The sequence below is a fragment of the Toxotes jaculatrix genome, chromosome 21 (genome assembly GCF_017976425.1).
Source record: "Toxotes jaculatrix isolate fToxJac2 chromosome 21, fToxJac2.pri, whole genome shotgun sequence".
NCBI classification, from domain to species: domain Eukaryota; kingdom Metazoa; phylum Chordata; class Actinopteri; family Toxotidae; genus Toxotes; species Toxotes jaculatrix.
The window spans coordinates 20,188,628-20,208,627 of record NC_054414.1 but is presented as its reverse complement, the minus strand read 5'-3'; the positions used below and the strand labels follow the sequence as shown (position 1 = coordinate 20,208,627).

The 20,000-nt window shown below is 49.2% G+C and overlaps 1 protein-coding gene across 2 annotated transcripts in view; it reads right to left on the bottom strand.

Moving 5' to 3' along the window:
- The window catches only part of ankfn1 (ankyrin repeat and fibronectin type III domain containing 1), a 54,625-nt gene that overhangs the window by 22,976 nt on the left and 11,649 nt on the right, over positions 1-20,000 (bottom strand). For both annotated transcript variants that reach the window (XM_041029143.1, XM_041029144.1), the window contains exons 6-7: positions 13,756-13,793; positions 1,275-1,400 (exon numbers count right to left, since the gene is read on the bottom strand). In XM_041029143.1, coding sequence (XP_040885077.1) covers positions 1,275-1,400; positions 13,756-13,793 — 164 coding nt within the window. The remainder of the gene's footprint in view (positions 1-1,274; positions 1,401-13,755; positions 13,794-20,000) is intronic.

Sequence of the window (20,000 nt, the reverse complement as noted above, 5' to 3'; positions counted from 1 at the left end):
TCATCACCACCTGGTCCCTTTAAAACAGGAGACGTTTGTGCTGAAAGCGACAGGGATCTCTGCACCACGTGGTGAACACACTCACACCTGTACGTACGCTCACACTGCTGCAGCTCACTGAGCTCAGTGCTGATGAACTGCACACGGACATGGTGGAGCGTTAACAGTCAGAGGAAGCTACCACATTCACACACAGGTGAATTCACCTGCACTGTGCTCCACGCCCACCTTCAGTCCTCAGATGTACCTGCACACACAGGTGAGAAGTCTTTAGAAAAAGAACAAGCTATAGTTTGTGTTGTAGAGTTCAGTGCGACAGTAGTTACACACTGTAACAACAACAGCACCTCATTCATCTTTTCTCCAGCTTTTGTTGTTGTTGTTGTTATAATGTTTGTCCCTTTCCTTGCTAACATCAGCTGATCACCAGGTCTCAGTGTTACTGAGGACGCGGGGTCTCCCTGTGAGCTCCACACCTCAGTGATCCACACTGTTACACATGTCGAGCACCGCTCAGAGCAAAGCACAGGTGCAGGAACACGGCTCCTGTACATACGTGTTCCTGACGTGATGCAGAATCAGTAACTGCAGCAGTGTGACTGGCTGCTGTTACACAAGATAACACCACACACTGTTTATCTACACAATGGTCCCAGGTCAACAGGTCAGCGAGCAGACAACAGATGAACAACCTACACACACACACACAGCAGAAAAGGCTTCCCTCTGATTGGCTGTCAGCTGCTAAATTCATATATGTGGACACCTGACCCGTAGCTCAGGTCAACAGTTAAACCACAGAGATCCAGGTGCACTAAACTGCAGGTAACCGTGGCAACAGTAGTGCTGGGTCAGGCACTGCAGCAGTTAACTGACTGTCAAACTAACCTAACCTAACCATGGGTTAAACTGACCACAGACCCACAGCTGTACGTTCTGCCCCTCATCCTTTACTCTGCAGGATTTTCCTTCACAATAAAAGCTGATCTCCAGAGTTTCCTGTCAGCGACGTCCTCAGGACTCAGGTTTATCTTCAGTCTGAACTCTTCCTGCTTCTTCTCTGGATTTCTCTAAATACTACAATACCCATGAGCCTCAGCTGCAGTTGCTATGGGGGAGGAGCCAGTCAGAGATGTGAATCAGAAGTGGAGCTTCATTGAAGAATAAGAATAAAACACGACAACACAGATTCTGCTGCATCTGAAAATAACTGATTTAAACTGCTGAAGGTTTGTGATTGGACGCTTCGTTCTGAAGTGTGTGTGTGTCCTCACCTGTCCAGACTGAGTGAGGATCGGGGGACTCCCGTGTAAAACAGCGGCTTCAGGTCTTTAATCAGAGCATCTCCAGCCGGCCTCTGGTTCCACCTCTGGGCCAATCGAGAGATCTTACTGTCGGACCTGACACACACACACACACACACACACACACACACACACACACACACACACACACACACACACACACACACAGAAGGAGACAGGGATGGATCAGAACCTGAGGATGACAAATCCACATTCTTACATCCACAGTAAGAGCAGCAGTCCTCTGCAGGTGTGTGTGTGTGAAAGTGAGAAGAACGAGACAAGGATGTTCAGAAAGTTCTCACACCTTCCTCCTCCTCCTCCTCCTCCTGTGTTCACAGTCCACAAATCAAAGGTTCACAATAAAGAAGCCACAGCCTGAAATCAGAATGTCCTCTTTCACACTTCTTCAGAACAACCACCGCTGCCCTCCATCGTGTCAAACCAGAGACTCTTCACAGCTTCATCACCGACCAACGTTGCTGCGAAAGAACGGATTTCACACAGAATCTGGAAACATCGAACATCTTCTGAAAGAGGAAATTTCTTTTCCTTTTCCAAGAAAAACAGGGACTGAGACGCAGCTGCAGTCTGACTTCACGCTGGACTGCAGCAAAAATTCAGCAAAGAAAAGACGAATGTGGCTCCCAGCGGTCCAGCTCGGCTCGAAACGGATCCTGGTCCACCTGAACCGGCAGATGGTCCTGTAGCAGAACCCAAATAAGACCCTAATCTGAGACCTGAGACACCTGTCAGATCCAAAGTGAAGGTAAAAGTTGTTTCAGAGCTGTCCAAGTACGATGGAAAAACCGACGACTCTCTGAAAATCTTGTCCTCATGTCTGCAGATATCAAACAGAACTCAAGCACCTGATACTCACTAGAAACACTGGAGCTAAAAGACTCTGAGGATCCTCCGGAGGACGGACAGCAGGCTGTTCAGCAGCAGATCTATCCCAGCGCCTGAGCCTCCTCCGCTGGGTTAAATCTCTCTGGCTGGTGCCTCCTGGCTGCCTCGGGCTCTCCGGAGCACCGGATCATCTCCGGGGTGTGGGGGGGAGGAGGGGGGTGAGGAAGCAGAGACTCCGGTAGCCCCCAGATGTGATGCTCAGTCCTGGGTATGTGTGTGTGTGTGAGTGTGAGTGTGCGTCTCTATCTGCTCCCTCCTGTGGCTGACTGTGCTGAACACCTGTTCACCGGCGAACGCATCGCAACACATCGGCACACACACACACACACACACACACACACACACAGCAGAGAGCAAGAGAGAATGAGTGGTCGAGAAAGAGAGAGAGAGACAGAGAGAGAGAGAGAGCGAGAGAGAGAGAGAGAGAGAGAGAGAGAGAGAGAGAGAGAGAGAGAGAGAGAGAGAGGGGGGGGGGAAGAGAAATAATGAGAGAGATTTTTGAGAGGAGTGAATAGAAAGGCTGGATGTGTGTGTGTGTGTGTGTGTAAGTGGGTGGGGGGCAGACGGTGAGCCTAGTGATGTGAAAGACACACACAGACACACACAGACATACACACACACAGACACACACACTCTCTCTCTCTCTTTCTCTCTCTCAGTATAGCGAGTATGTAAACCCGATGGAGGAGGGGCAGCAGCAGCTTGAGGCTTTGAAAAGGCTGAGAATGGGGGGTGGGGGTGGGGGTGGGGGTGGGGGGCGACAGTGTGAGGAGGTGAGAGATGCAGAACAGAAGATTATATTTACTGATGCTGAAGAGAAAACAGAGTCACTGCAGCAGAAATAAGCAATAAGATGTAATAAAACTGAGGATGAGAATAATGATCAGAGCGGCGTCTCCCTGTGGACGGAGACGAGTCTGAATCACGGTGCAGAGCTGACATTACAACACATGCTGATTATTTTTCATCAGCTCTGATTCATGGTTTGATCAAAAATGTCAGAAAACAAAGAAGGAACAGAAAAGTTGAGAAGCTGAAACCAGAAGGGTTGAAAAATAATTAGCTGATTCTGTTTTTAGACGTCCGTAAGACAGACAGACGTCTGAGGGACAGTTACACGTCTGTTTGTTCGTTCGTCTCTTCATTCAGACTGAAAATCTCCACATGTACGCAGAGGTTTATTTAAATCTCAGATACACTTATATAAACATATAAATATAAAAATGTATGATCTGGACATATGAAATAAAAAATTACATTTTTGAGAAATGAAAAATAAATATTGATTAAATTTACGGCAGCAGTCCACCTGTGTGACGGCTCCACTGTGGTTTCATCGCTCTGCTGATGTTTCAACACACAGTGTTAGTGTTAGTGTTTGTGTTAGTGTTAGTGTTAGTGTTAGTGTTAGTGTTAGGGGCCTGGGGAATGCATTATGTCAATGAGGGTCCTCACAAGTACAGAGAGACGAACAGGGGTGGGTATGCTGTAAGGACAGAGGGACGGACAGAGGAGGACAGAAACCTGTTGTTCTCTTCAAAACCCTTTTGTCCTTCTTATCTGTCAAAGCAGCTGCTTCATCTGCCGCACACAGGAAGTGGCGTGTGCGTTGTATGTGTTGTGCTGCGTGTTGGTCCACGGCCAGCTCTGCTCACAGTGTGACACTCTAATAACGGTCGTGTAAATAGCAGAGGATAACAGGAAGTGAGCGGTTGTTCACATTCACACAGCAACACGATAAATCACAGCAGCTGCTCCTGTAACCATGTGACCTTCATCACCGACGACGTTCCTGCAGTGAAGCTGTTCTTCATCTGTAAATGTTGGAGGAGTTTCCTGTGATGTTCTGACCACACGTCAGATCAGGACGTACAGGCGCAGACCAGCAGAGACGCCGTCGCCTGGGACCAGAAACAAGCCGCTTTGCCCAGAGTCCGTCACATGTCAAAGGTCACGTGATGGGTTTGAACCCGTGTCATTGGCAGAACGCGGTCACTGGATTCCTCTGTATCTCTGAGGGACTGTGTGCTTCCAGCTGCTCCATCTGGTCCTTACTGCTCTGCACCGGCCGTGGAAAACTACCGACTTCACTGACTCCACCTAATAGAGTCAGAGTCAGAGCGTTAAAGGAGCCGCTGATGACAGCGTCAGGTGATTCGTGTCCTCTGACACATGTACCTGAGCTGTTCACACGTTTAACGCTGCCTCTAAAACACAGACAACCCAACGAGAGTGTAGCTGATATTTCTCTGTTCAGCCTCCATGTCACATTGATCACTTTGATTCTAGAAAAACGTGTTTTCTGATCCACCTGAGATTTGTACTCGCACACAGGACAATGAATGTCCTCTGGTTCACACTACAAAGCTGCGTTCTCTGTGATGTGAAGTAAAAATCTCCCATGTCCACTGCAGGAAGGACAGCTTTACTAAGCAGGATGTGTCTTCAGCTGCACAGCAAGAGGACTACACAAACCAGTCCAGAGCGTCCCAGTGACCCAGTGTCCTTGTAAGTGCAACTGGGTCGAATGATTATGGAGCAGCTGAACAACTGTGGGGCTTGTGGGTAATAACTGTTATTACAACAGGCAGCGCTGACGGGAAGAAAAAAGGCTCCCACTGCCTCTGTCTCTGAAAACATCCAGAGGATTTATCCATCAGAGCTCCTGAAACACAGCAGCAGCACCTGAGCCTGGGAACAGTGTGACATGCTCTGTCATACAGGTGAAATAACACCTGTGATTTCTGCTCCTGATCATGTAGACCACATGCCAGTGTGACCACTGATGTTTCAGGGAACAGTGCAGCTCTGTGGCTCAGAGACATCAGGCTGATACCAACACAGGACACAGCACACTTCTCTTTTATAATCCCGCCTCTGTCATTACATCATTTCAGTGAATTTCAATCAGGAACATTTCAGGAACATCTGCATGAAGCCACAGCTGTGTCAGGAGCTACGGCTCCGCTGAGCCCGCAGCGGCGGCCCGAGGGAAAGCCCGCCCAGGATGAGAGACCGCCAACAAACAATGCTGTTTTCACATCACAAACAACTCCAAACAATTCATGTGCCAGCATCCTGCCAGCCTGAGCCGAGGAGACGAGCCGAGCCGCAACCAGCAACAGCTGCTGCTGCTCATTGGCTCAGAGCTGCCTCAGGATCGCACTGTTTCCATGGTTCCCATTGAAGACCAACAGGTGAAGGAGAGCCGGGGGGTAGGGACACGGAGGAATACTATGGGAGGCAGTTTGAGTTTCACCATGCAGGCATTTAAATTCCCTCATCGGAATATTTGTCTTTACAAATCATTTTAACCGTGAGGCAGAAACGTGATGGAGAGTCACGAGTGTGACTCACTGTCAGACTCAGATTCACACAGATCATCATGGAGTTTCCACCATCAGGACCAACCTCGAACATTTCTCCAACACTTCAACACGGAGAAGCTTCAAGTCACTGTTCACTGTTCAAAAACCGTATCTCTGCGTGTTTGTCCACATGTTAATTTCCAAACTGCAACACGCCTCCTGCTGCTGAGACGAGCTGGATGGAGCCTGAGTGTTCAGAGAGGAACATGTGGAGGTGTGAAACCTCTCTGCTGTCTCTCTCTCTCTCTCTCTGTCCATCCTTCATCTGCCTCCGATGCTGCTGCAGAGAGCTTCCAGAGAACAGGATGTTCTTCACAGACATGTTAGCCTGTTTTTATGAAAGTGAAGGAGGAGGGCGGAGATCCGGTCTCACTCAGGACATGAATGACTCTGTGCTGTGACCACACAGAGTACAGAGGTGGATGTTTGGTCTGAGATCAGAGCGTGTTCACAGCTGAGCCGTGAACAGGCTGTGCTCACCTGCAGCCGTGTGGGTGTACACACACAGAGGTGGCTGACTTCTAACTGCTCTGCTGCTCTCTGTGCTGTCACCCATCGAACAGGTGACTGTCCATGTGTCCATGTGTCCATGTGAAGTGATGTAATGTCATGTGTAACTCCCCTCACTGAAAATAAAACACCTGCGATCTGCTGAGTACAACACAAGCCGCTCCTCTGAGAACCATGTTCTCTGTTTACAGGCTATTACTGTTTAACAACTCTGCAGCAGAGGACACACACACACGCACACACACGCACACACACACACGCACGCGTGCACACACACACACACGCACACACACACGTTGTGTTTGACTGGTTGCAGAGTTATCATTGTCTCTGTGTTCATAATGACTTTTCACTGCCAAGATGTCGAGTCACAATTCAGCTGTATAACATGAGTGGACTGTACAGAGAGTGTGTGTGTGTGTGTGTGTCTGTGTGTGTGTATCGTGAGAGTTTATGAGTGTGTGGGAGTTTCCAGTTGCACCTCGGGGAGTGTGTGACAGCGAGGAAATGACTCACATCAATCAAAGAAATGTGGGATCAGCGTCTCCCTGGATGTCACACAGCGGCTGTTACCCTGAGCTGACAGACGCAGCTCTGTAGGTCTGTAGCTCTGTAGCTCCTTGGCTCTGTGGCTCTGTGGCTCTGTGGCTCTGCAGGTCTGCAGGTCTGTAGCTCTGTGGCTCTGTGGCTCTGTGGCTCTGCAGGTCTGCAGGTCTGTAGCTCTGTGGCTCTGCGGCTCTGCAGGTCTGTAGCTCTGTGGCTCTGTGGCTCTGCAGGTCTGTAAGTCTGTGGCTCTGTGGCTCTGCAGGTCTGTAAGTCTGTGGCTCTGTGGCTCTGCAGGTCTGCAGGTCTGTAGCTCTGTGGCTCTGCAGCTCTGTAGGTCTGTAGCTCTGTGGCTCTGTGGCTCTGTGGCTCTGTAGGTCTGCCGGTCTGTAGCTCTGTGGCTCTGTGGCTCTGTAGGTCTGTAGGTCTGTGGCTCTGTGGCTCTGTAGGTCTGTAGGTCTGTGGCTCTGTGGCTCTGTGGCTCTGTGGCTCTGTAGGTCTGTAGCTCTGTGGCTCTGTGGCTCTGTGGCTCTGCAGGTCTGCAGGTCTGCAGGTCTGTAGCTCTGTGGCTCTGTGGCTCTGTGGCTCTGTAGGTCTGTAGGTCTGTAGGTCTGTGGCTCTGTGGCTCTGTAGGTCTGTGGCTCTGCAGGTCTGTAGCTCTGTGGCTCTGTAGGTCTGTAAGTCTGTAGGTCTGTAGGTCTGTAGCTCTGTGGCTCTGCAGGTCTGCAGGTCTGTAGCTCTGTGGCTCTGTGGCTCTGTGGCTCTGTAGGTCTGCCGGTCTGTAGCTCTGTGGCTCTGTGGCTCTGTAGGTCTGTAGGTCTGTGGCTCTGTGGCTCTGTGGCTCTGTGGCTCTGTAGGTCTGTAGCTCTGTGGCTCTGTGGCTCTGTGGCTCTGCAGGTCTGCAGGTCTGTAGCTCTGTGGCTCTGTGGCTCTGTGGCTCTGTAGGTCTGTAGGTCTGTGGCTCTGTGGCTCTGTGGCTCTGTAGGTCTGTGGCTCTGCAGCTCTGTAGCTCTGTGGCTCTGTGGCTCTGTGGCTCTGCAGGTCTGTAGCTCTGTGGCTCTGTGGCTCTGTAGGTCTGTAAGTCTGTAGGTCTGTAGGTCTGTAGCTCTGTGGCTCTGCAGGTCTGCAGGTCTGTAGCTCTGTGGCTCTGTGGCTCTGTAGCTCTGCAGGTCTGTGGCTCTGTGGCTCTGTGGCTCTGTGGCTCTGCAGGTCTGCAGGTCTGTAGCTCTGTGGCTCTGTGGCTCTGTAGCTCTGCAGGTCTGTGGCTCTGTGGCTCTGTGGCTCTGTGGCTCTGCAGGTCTGTAGCTCTGTAGCTCTGTGGCTCTGTGGCTCTGTGGCTCTGTGGCTCTGTAGGTCTGTAGGTCTGTGGCTCTGTGGCTCTGTGGCTCTGCAGGTCTGCAGGTCTGTAGCTCTGTAGCTCTGTGGCTCTGTAGGTCTGTAAGTCTGTAGGTCTGTGGCTCTGTGGCTCTGTGGCTCTGTGGCTCTGCAGGTCTGCAGGTCTGTGGCTCTGTGGCTCTGCAGGTCTGCAGGTCTGCAGGTCTGTAGCTCTGTGGCTCTGTAGGTCTGTAAGTCTGTAGGTCTGTAGCTCTGTGGCTCTGTGGCTCTGCAGGTCTGCAGGTCTGTAGCTCTGTGGCTCTGTGGCTCTGTAGCTCTGTGGCTCTGTGGCTCTGCAGGTCTGTGGCTCTGTAGCTCTGTAGCTCTGTGGCTCTGTGGCTCTGTGGCTCTGTAGGTCTGTAAGTCTGTAGGTCTGTAGGTCTGTAGCTCTGTGGCTCTGCAGGTCTGCAGGTCTGTAGCTCTGTGGCTCTGTAGCTCTGTGGCTCTGTGGCTCTGTAGGTCTGTAAGTCTGTAGGTCTGTAGGTCTGTAGCTCTGTGGCTCTGCAGGTCTGCAGGTCTGTAGCTCTGTGGCTCTGTAGCTCTGTGGCTCTGTGGCTCTGTGGCTCTGTAGGTCTGTAAGTCTGTAGGTCTGTAGGTCTGTAGCTCTGTGGCTCTGCAGGTCTGCAGGTCTGTGGCTCTGTGGCTCTGTAGCTCTGTGGCTCTGTGGCTCTGTGGCTCTGCAGGTCTGTAGCTCTGTGGCTCTGTGGCTCTGTAGCTCTGTGGCTCTGCAGGTCTGTGGCTCTGCAGGTCTGTGGCTCTGTGGCTCTGTGGCTCTGCAGCTCTGCAGGTCTGTAGCTCTGTCTGTAGCTGATGTAGGAAGCTGTTCTACTCTGAAGTTCTGGTGATCACATGCAGCATGGAAGTTTTGTCCCTGAGAACGTTTCCCATCAAAGTGTCACGAAGCCACAAACTGAACCCTGACAGGATCAGTCAGAGCTCTTCACCTCAGTGTGACTGTCAGAAAATGACTCAAGTGTAAAGAGCAACTTAACCATGAGTAATGTTTGCTGGTGCTTTGTGTCCCGACCTCATCTCAGACTGAACGTTTCGTCTCTTTGAGGATCCAACCACGTCTCTGTGCCGTGTTTATGTTGGACACAGTTGTCCCACAAAGGGACAGCAGGACAGAACCATACATGCAGGTATATTGGTACACTGCAGTAACTGTCCAGTAAAACCCTCCCTCAGAAAACTGCAGTGTTCTGGTGCCTGATGAAGCTTCGGACTCATGGAGCTGCTCCTCCGATGGGACTCCCTGGACTGTACTTCATCGTCTCACCGGTACCTGAAGCAAACCCGCCCACACTGACGCAGGAGCGCTTTCAGTCTGAACGCCCACTAAACTCAGCTTGTGCCCAGAGCAAGAGAAGACGAAGCTTTTAAAACTTTCCACGCAACCAGAAAACAAAGACAGCGTGAGCTGTAATCGCTCTCTGTGGGTTAAAAAGCTGCTGGCACCAAACCTGAGCCTCACGTAATGTGTGTGTCAGCCGTGAGAAACCTGAGCATGTGTAACATCAGCAGCATCTGCAAACTACGGCAACACTATGTGGGACAAACTACACAGCTCAGCTGATCTCTGCTCCTGTTCATCACCATGAACAGAATAAAAGCATTTATCCTTTAACCCTTTAAACCGAGGAGAGTTTCGTGAAAAACTATCCACTGACTTCTCACTAAGATCAGCCCAGCTTCTGAAAATAAAACCTGCACTGATTCTCTCCTTCAAAGATCAAAGACACCCCCTAAATCTGGGTTCGTGTCACGTATTCATGTTTTCAGATGCTCAGATAAGTAAAACATAAAAGTCAAAATAAACCTGAACGGTTTTTAAATGAACATATTCTGCAGAATCAGTTTCTGTGTCACTGGTTAATGATGAGAATCAGTCGTCACTGAAGATCCACTTCAGCTCTACACCAGAGACCAAAGGACTGGACTGATAAATCACTACACCCACTCCAGTCTCAAGAGAAGAGCTACTGGTGGGGTGGGGGCGGGGGGGGAGAGAGAGAGAGAGAGAGAGAGAGAGAGAGAGAGAGAGAGAGAGAGAGAGAGATCCTTCTAATGAGGCAATGAGTCAGAAAACTTAGTCACGACTGACACACTATTCAGAGCTGCTTAATGGAGACACACACGCACACACACACACACACACACACACACACACACACACACACACACACACACACAGAGCTGCTTCTCTACCACACTTAGAAAGGTACAATAACAAACAGACTGAACATCAGCATCAGATTCTTCCTCTGACGCCGTCGTGAAGCTGCTGAGAAAAGCTTCAGTGCCAACGCGATGCCAGAACCAGCAGCTCTCACAGCACGTCAGGTGGGAGGACGAGGGTTAAACAGGTGAGAGGCTCACTGAGAAAGAACAGGTGTCTGAGAATCACATCTGTTTCTGGAACAGTGTCACGTTCTGCTGATTTTACAAACCGACAAACAGAATAATCCCTCTGCAACCAGCAGACGTTCATCTGGTCGACAGGTGCATCAGCTCTCACCTGGATTACCTGTCTTTTTGTAGGTCCTCTCTGTCCACTTACTTCATTCACACAAAACCAAAATGAAACCATTAAACCTTTAGCATGTGTGGCTGTAAACGAATCCCTGACATAATTTACCAGAGTTCAACAGATTTAAGCATCGGAGGAGATGGAAGCAGATACTCTTTCCTATTAAAAAAGAACAGTGTAGGAGGACCAATTTACAGGGAAATAACTCAGGACATTATTAAAACTCAGCTGGATATTATAGAATGTTTCTGCAGGTTCTTAGTTTTACATGAACAGTTTTATGGGCATTCTGCGTTTCTCTGTTTCAAAATGCACCATAATAACATTTAGTTTTATAATGGCTCTTTTTAATGTGACAGTGGAGTTAACACCAATCCCCACCCCCCCACCTGTCAACCAATCACATGTCCCGTGGGTCCCAGTGGACGCAAAGTCAAACATCAGCCTCTTCAGCCTCGGGATTTAAACCAGAGAGGATTATTATTAGGAAACATGCTGGTCACTGGTCCTGGTGCTAACCTAACTCAGTCCTTAATATGGACTTATTTCCCACGAGCGCTCCGGCTTCCACGTTAGTTTCCCCCTGAAGATTAGAGAAGAGGAATAATGTGGAGACAGTATGAATGCAGCCCGTCAGTTTGACCTGAGGACTCTGGTGAAGACACGTCCACATTTAACAGTCAAATCCTGGTTAGAACTGATGTGGCATTAACACAAACCGTCTTCTGTCCCAGGAGCTGAGGACAGTTTGTCTTCAGAGGAGACACAGAGCTGCAGTTTCTTCACCATTCGTCAGCTCCACTAAACCTGCCTTTCTTCCCTCCTACCCATCGCCATGGCAACACATAGCCAGAGGCCATTATTCTTAATGGCTACCTTGGGCCCCTTAGAGTGTGTTTGTGTGTGTCATATAACAGTTGCTGCAAAGTGGTAGTGTAGTCTACTCACTCCAACAATTCCACTTCAATAAACCCCACGAGGTAAAGTCTAATATGCTGATAAGGCTGTGTGTGTGTGTGTGTGTGTGTGTGTGTGTGTGTGTGTGTGTGTGTGTGTGCGTGCACGTGTGCGTGTGTGTGTGTGTGTGTGTGTGTGTGTGTGTGTGTGTGTGTGTGTGTGTGCACGTGTGTGTGTGTGTGTGTCCTGCACAGAGCATCCAGTGGAGCTGCAGATACATGAAATCATCGAGCAGCGTTCAACATGTCGGTGTCGCAGAATGTTGTGGTCCTCGAATCTGTGGCCTGTAAATCACGCTGTCGCTCCGTCTGACTCACAGCGTGAACACATCCTGAGCCACAGCTCATCCGGTCACAACACGCTCGGCTTCTTCCACAGCTACACTCACCGAGAACTGAACGATCAGATGAAGCAGAGTCTGAACGCTCCGCAGTCTGCATGAGAGAGAACAGCTGAAGGGTGGAGGGAGGCTGAGCTGCTCAGCGGAGACGGAGACATTAGCACTAAAAGACGGGAGAGGACAGCTAGAAACCTGTATCACCTGTTTCAACCTGTATGTTATAAATGTGTAAAGGAGTGGATAAACATATTTAGACCTTCAGGATCTAAACACACATATTTTTACTGGACTTCCTGTTTTACAGTTCTACCGCTGTAATAATATGAGAACTGGAAATGACATGAGACTGAGACGATTTACAGAAACGTTGGACTGTTCCTTTAAACCACCCCCTCTGCTGGACAGCTGAGGCCATTTCTTATAACAACCAATCAGTCGATCAATCAGTGATCACTGAACATCGTTAACCACCTGCTGATGGAGGACTGTTTGTATTTTATCTGATCAGTGACTGTAACAATGATATTTACTGATCTGCAGAAACAGAGGTGAACACACACACACACACACACACACACACACACACACACACACACACACACACACACACACACACACACACACACACACACACACACACACGGTTTAATGCCTGTACTATCTTTGTGAGGACCAGCGTCTCACTCTGCTGAGCCACAGAAACCCTCAGTCCTGTCTGAGTGTACAGGGCTGAGACAGAGTGGAGCTTCTTCCCTAACAGAGGATCTTTGGTCCAGTTCAGACACACACAGGCTACAGAGGTCAGATCACTTCTGTCTAACTCCGCCCCCACGATGTTAGTTTACGTTTCCTTCTGGACCCGTTTCAGACGCGTGGTCCTCAGACCAGACCGACACTGACTCAGGTGACATCACCTGGGCACGTTAATCAGATGTCACACAGCTCCCTCTGCAGACAGTACAGGCCTCCTGCTGCTGATTACCCCCCAACACCAACACACAAACTCAGGTGGGAACAGGCCCAAGGAGCCACAGCAGAGTTTAGCTTCTGCTAAAGATCACGTTCCTGTGCACAGAGTGTAAATCCGAACAAGTCGTGGTTATTCAATCACGATGTGAAACTTTACAACAGAACAGAAAAGTTGTATTTTGAGTCGTTTTGGAAAAAGAAGTTTGGTGAGTTCAGTGAAGGACACAGGTGGAAACAGAATCTGAGAAACATAAAAACACAATATACTGAAACAGGTTTTCTGAGCTTTTCTAGCTGCATAAAAGATCTTTTAATCTTTTTTTAATCCACATGGCATCCATTCATCCCCTCTAAAGAGCTAATGGCCATGAACATCCCTCAGCGCTGTCTGGACGGATAGAATTCAATAACTAAGACCGAAAAAATGAATGACATCCTTGACACAAGCAGAGCTCTCAGAAAACTAAAATCAGCCAGGATTGATGTAAGGCGGCATCGGGAGGAGGAGTCCGACCGCCGGGTCGTGACTGACCCGACTGTGACGTGGAAACCTGACGCCATGTTTCATCAAAATGAGCAGCTTTAGTTTTAAAGGTCTCAGCTGATTTTTCCTCTTTTCATCAGTTTAATGTGAGTCTGCCTGAAACAGTGGCTGCTGCTGGGTCTTTTTCAGTGAGGGCTGTCGCTGTCACATCGATGGGTTTCAATCTGAGTCCTCTAATGTTGCATAGCTACATGATGGTGGTAAACAGGTCGTGACACAGGGTAACACGGAGAAAACAAGCTGCTTCCTGCTGATGAGGAGCAGAGGAGGGAGGAGAGGAGCAGAGGAGGGAGGAGAGGAGCAGAGGAGGGAAGAGAGGAGCAGAGGAGGGAGGAGAGGAGCACAGGAGGGAGGAGAGGAGCAGAGAAGGGAGGAGAGGAGGGAGGAGGCTTAAAGTGAAGACTTACTTTTTCCTGGTGTCGTATCTCCCTGTGGTTCCCAGGCTCTGTGGAGGAGACACACAGGAGACAATGGTCAGTGTCTGTGGTGGCTCATGCACTGATACGATTACACCACCTTTCTCTCATCCATCCACTGATTCACGCTGGAGAAGAACGATGAGCTGAGGTCGTCTGTGCAGCTACAACATCATCTAATTTATTTTTTCATCTGACTTTATAAAATAAATAAAAGTTTATTGATTACACTTCAAAATGACCTCTTCAGATTTTCTACATATTCTTGTATTTTGTACTGTCCTCTCCATGGCAACAACAGCTGAGGCTCATGGGTAGTGCAGTCTTTATAGAAACCACCTAAGTGAATTGAACAGTCAGAAAATGAAACTCCACCCTGAGCTGCGTCTTCAGCCTGATTCTCTTTAAAAACCCTCTCTGTAACTCCTCCTCTGCTGCTGAGTGACGACCGGCTGATGGAGATAAACATTTAACCACAGAAGAAGAAGGTGAGCTGCAGTCAAAGCTCAGACAATAGAACCCTGATGAAGTGATGGGTGGATGGACAGATGGATAACCAGAAATCATAATGCCTCCGCCTGCGTGATGTCGCAGCACAGAGGCATAAAAACAGGTTTGGTAGGAGAAAGCGTTGCTGTGTTTTCAGCGTGTGGGAGGAACAGGGTTTGGGAAATGGCTGCCTCCATGTTTCTGGGCCCCAGAGCAGTGTAACAGGCTGCTGGACGTATAACCACCGCCTTAATAAACTGGTTTAAATACCAGCAGCAGCAGCCTGAGCTCCACCCACTGCCTGAACAACCAGTGAACAACCTTAGACTGTGTTTGCTCGTCAGCGTTGTGTGTGAAGGATAATGGATGCCGCGGGAGAGGAAGGGTGGGTTTGATTCGATGGAGCGATGGCAGGGTTTGGGCGGCGTGGTGTGAAAATACTCTGTCGCCTTGACAACCGGACACGACGCTGTGAGGGAAAATTGCTGTCTGTACACGAGCGCTCACTTTGGCTCTCTGAGGTTATCGGTGAAAACGTCCTGATCACAGCTCTCTGCTGTGCTCACTAATATCTGGTCTGTTGTGCGGTTTCTGGACGGTGATGAGAGCGGCAGCAGGAAGATTTGGCATTTTCCCTCTCCGCCGAAGAACGATGCTTCGCCCCCCGCCGGCCCTAAAGACGAGATTATCGCTCAACCCACAGGGAGAAATCTGTTGACTGCTCAGTGCTGCCAGAGAGCAGGGACACACACTCAGCTCCGCCACACAGCAGGCCCTCAGTGTCTCACACACACACACACACACACACACACACACACACACACACACACACACACAAGAACAACTGATAAATCACAAACTTATGTGTGAAGGATCAAAGCACAACTCCCAAAGGCACAAGTACAAAGATGGTGATGAACAAAACTCACATTAAGGACACACAGTCGTGACTGAACACACAAACAGCTTCTACGTAAAATGTTCTCGTAATATTATAATAATAATAAAACCCTGTAATAATTCATGAAAATACGTTTCCCACTATAAGAACAGTCTCACTTTTCCAAAAATAACAACAAGTTTCCACCAGTGAACTTTTCTGTCGTCCGTCACCATCAGGCCTCGTCCCTTTATTTCCGTCTCTGATTTCTTCCTCTCTGTCTCCCTCTCACTCCATCTGTCTCCTCTGAAGCCTCAGTGTAACATGTCACTTTCCCTTTTTCTCTCACTGAACTCTAAATCAGTCCAAAGTACATTTCAGTTTCCTGCCAGGACGTTAGTCCGTGAGGACAGTCCCTCACTGAGGCTGTCTGTCCTCTGCACTGATACAAAGCCACACATGAGGACACTGTTTCTCTACAGCCACGTCCACCTGATGCCTCAACATGTCAAACGCTGTCTCCAGACAGTAGGACAGTTGATGTTCCTGCTGATGCACAGCTCTGTCACGACTAAAACGCCAGGTTTCTGTGCACGTTGGCCACGCCCAGCTGCATTACTGCAGATGTTTGTTTTTGGTCTCTTTCAAGAATATTAAAATGTTTCGTATGAAATGTGCTGTAGTCATAAAACTGCAGAGCAGTCCTGCCTCTGAAGGTTCGTGCTTCTGTAGTCGAGTATAAAATGTTTTCTATGTTCCCTCACATGTGCATCAGGAGAACAAAGAACCCACTACCTCTCATCTCCGCTGACCTGACCCCGCGTCGCACCTTCATCCTGCCGCCGCCTCACTTCCTCTCTCACTCTGATGGTATTTCTGTGAATGTCAACACATCCAACGTGTCTTCAGCCGCCCTGAGAGAACGTCCATGCTTTAATGTCAGAGGACGTCCTCTTCACCGGGAGACGACTGGATGACAGACACTGATCAGGGTCAATTAATACTGTCAGGTGATTGGACTGAAAGGACAAGGCGATGATGAAGGGCTGGTCCTAACCTTTCCTGCTGATCTGATGGTGTTTTATGCATCAACCAGCAGCAGAGAACCAAACAGCACAACAACAAACCTGAGTCCAAATGCAGAGCAACGTTTTCTGTTACTAAAACTCTGGAGTCATAAAGATCCAGTCAGAGGCCACAATGGAAAACTGCCAAAGTGTCTGTGTGTGTGATGACTTCATTTCAGCAGTAACTGGAGTTCCCCGGGGACGTCCCGGGCCCCTGGGTGTCCACAGAGGGACGACTGTTAACCAGAACCAGATCTTATGTAAGAACACACACCGTCTGGCTCTACACTCCAAGACAGGAAATTTAACCTGTTCTTTATCCACAGCAGGGACACGGACTACTACTCCACCAACCACGGGCTTTACCAGCTGGACTGTCCCTGAGGACAGACGTCCTGATGGAGCCTGGTTAGCCTATAACTCCAGATCTATTAAACTTCAGCAGCATCTGACACCAACAAACAAACAAACTGTGTATTCGTTCATTCGGGCTCCTCCATGGTCCACATCTTAGACCACATCATGGTCCACATCATGGTCCACATCATGGTCCACATCTTAGACCACATCATGGTCCACATCATGGTCCACATCATGGTCCACATCTTAGACCACATCATGGTCCACATCATGGTCCACATCTTAGACCACATCATGGTCCACATCATGGTCCACATCATGGTCCACATCTTAGACCACATCATGGTCCACATCATGGTCCACATCATGGTCCACATCTTAGACCACATCATGGTCCACATCATGGTCCACATCATGGTCCACATCTTAGACCACATCATGGTCCACATGAGGCCTGAGCGATCTGACAGGATCACACAGGAACAGAGAACAGAGTTAGAAATAATCAATTAATCAATCAAAGTAAAATTAATCAACAGATGGTTAATGAACCATCAGCAGTTCACACACACACACACACACACACACACACACACACACACACACACACACACACACACACACACACTTCACCACTGTACCACTAATTTGAACTAATATAACCTCACCCTCTCCCGTACTCTCACCACACACGGCCGATCGAGTCTGACCGCAGACAGCTGAGTCCCCCCCCCCGGCTCACCCCCTCACCCCCCGCCCCACTACTTCTCACTTCACCTTGCTAATTTGAACAAGGCTTTATTTTGATATTTGTCAGAGGCTGAACTGTAGCGAGCTTGTTGGCCTCTCCCCGGGTTAATTAGTGCAGCAATGCCAGCATTCATGGCCGGGCGAGGAGCCTCCAGACGGGGGAGGCTGAGCCATCCCTCCTGGCAGCCGCCGGCTCTTCTGGCACCTCTGAGCGCCGGCTGGCAGGCTCGTCCGCTGGGTGAGTGACGAGCTGACCGGCGTGGGCATGGATCGGGTACGGCGTAGCTGTCGCTCCATCGGCCATGAGCAGTGTACTGAAGCTAGATTACAGCCACACTGTCCCCCTCAGGGTGGAAGACACTGTTGTTCTTAGGTTCTTAGGTGTAAAGTTTGTCATGAGGGCGGCGCCAGAGGAAGGTTTTATCATCTGCTCTGTTCCGCTCTGCTGCTGAGGCCTTTAGCTCTCAGTCAGAGCAGAGGTCAAACTGTTGACCTGAGCGGCGTGGAGCAGGTATCCTCCGTGACTGTGACGCTCAGCTCAGATTTAACAGCAGGACGTCATCAGGAGTCTCACCTCAGATTTCTGATCTAACTAATCAGAGTGAATTTTCCTGCTGGTGTGTGTTTGCTGTGGTGCAGCAGCTGAGGATTTCTTCCAGCCTCAGTCTGCAGTAAAACATCAGGAAATGTTGAGTGTGCGACTGCAGCCCTCCACATTTGTTTATGCAGTCCTCTCATATCATGCGGACACACACTCCTGAGGTGGAGGGAGGGGGCGGCGGCGGCGGGGGCAGAGGCACCAATCATCCGCTCCACGCCGTGTTTTTTTAAGGGATTAGGCTTAATAAGATGGCAGGCTGAATTTATGGAGCTAATATTTCATGGTGGGGTGATTCATGGAGGATTTGGTGCAGCGAAGCAGCTTAATGGATGTTCAGAAAGACTTGCTTGACTTGTGCCCTGATATGATTAGCCCCGCGGGAGTACGGCTGCTAAATACACCACTGTGTAAGTGTTTGTGAGTGTTATTGTACAAAGACGGAGAGTCTGGCCTGAGAAAAATGCATGAGTAAACAGGACACATACACAAATCCCTCCTGTACCGGACTCTATGTATGGAGCACGTATTTCTGTTCCATATGGCCCAAGTGACAGTAAACAGACGCCTGGTGTCAGCCATCTTTTCACCTCGCATCACCTCATCTGTCCAGCTGTGGCCGTCACTAACGAACACTGACTGGCCATTAACGAGCCACTCTCCAATCAGCCAATCAGCCAGTTCTCCTTAAGTCAAAATATAAACCTGCACCATGAGAAGACAGCACATGGTGAGGGAAGGGGCTGAACAGGTTTCATATTTTAACCTGGAAGTAAATGAATATCAAACATCCTGAAGCTTCAGCTGAGATCTGAAATGATCAGTTTAAACATGAATCAGTTCACTGACAGGAGATAAATCAGCAGCTGCTCTGAGGATCAGTCGTTTGGTCGAACTGCTCGTAGCTCGTACACGTGACTCCGCTTTGCTTTAAAGCCAAATAAGTTTGGGAAGTTTTGGTTCAAAAAACAGAATCATAAATCTCTAAGGTGTAAATTCAGGAGGTTTAGTCTTGGATTGGACTGTTTGTTGGAGTGTTTTTCAGTCTGTGGCAGAGACGAGCCAGCGGTCTGAATTCTATGGAAATGTATCTGTTGATTCAAGAAGACGGACGACCACGGTCACAGCATCTACTGGAAAGATAAAGGACGACAACTGCCTCCTCAGCCCCGAGAAGATAGCCTCTGCCAACACACACAGCTCTTCTCAGAAGTCTTCCCCTTCAGCTTTTTTATGATTAATCATATGTTTCACAGTACCTATCTGCCTCAGCACCATCAGCCAGCAGCTCAATTTACTGCCTGAATCCCCTCAGGCAGTAAAACACTGTGTGTTTTCTCTGCTGATGGAAAAGGTGAAGTGAGAGGGACAAAGGCAGCTGGTGGCTTCAAGTCAGCCTGATTAAATTGTCAAAGCTCTTCTCAAACTTTCCGCTCCAGATTTAAAAGCTTTAAGCTCCACACAGAGAAAAGTGATATGACCAGGAATTATTTATTTACTGAGCCGAGAGTCCTACAAGCTCCTCCAGAGGAGAGGAGGTGAGAGGAGAGGAGACGCCGAGGAGAAGATGAGCTCGCCCCCTGCTGGAGCCACGGAGACAAACAGCCGCAGAGTCTGTCCAGAGGAGCGTCTGCATGACCCACAGTGCACAGCACGAAATCAGCTCTGACTGGACAAAGACTCTGGGACGTTTTTGGTTCAGATTTACACAAAGGAAAATACAAACAACTATCTTGTCAATAAACTGGCAGTAAACTGTGTGAAAGTCTGGAAACCACTGGAATAATATTAGTCACATCTGGACAAATGTGAGGGACAAATGTGAGGGACAAACGTGAGGGACAGATGGCCAAACAGACGAGTGGACAGAAAAAGAGACTCTATACCACATGGATGCAGGTTAGGGGTAAACGGAGGAAGAGTCCAGGAGGGCTCAGCAGGTTTATGATGACCTGCAGCTCTGAAATGCAGAACAGTAATGAAGGGACACCGTCCTGCATAATGCAGTGTTCGTCTGTCCGGCTCTGCTGCTGTCCACCACCTGCTGCGTCTCTCTGCCCTGCAGCCAAACTTTCCACAAGAACAAAAAGAC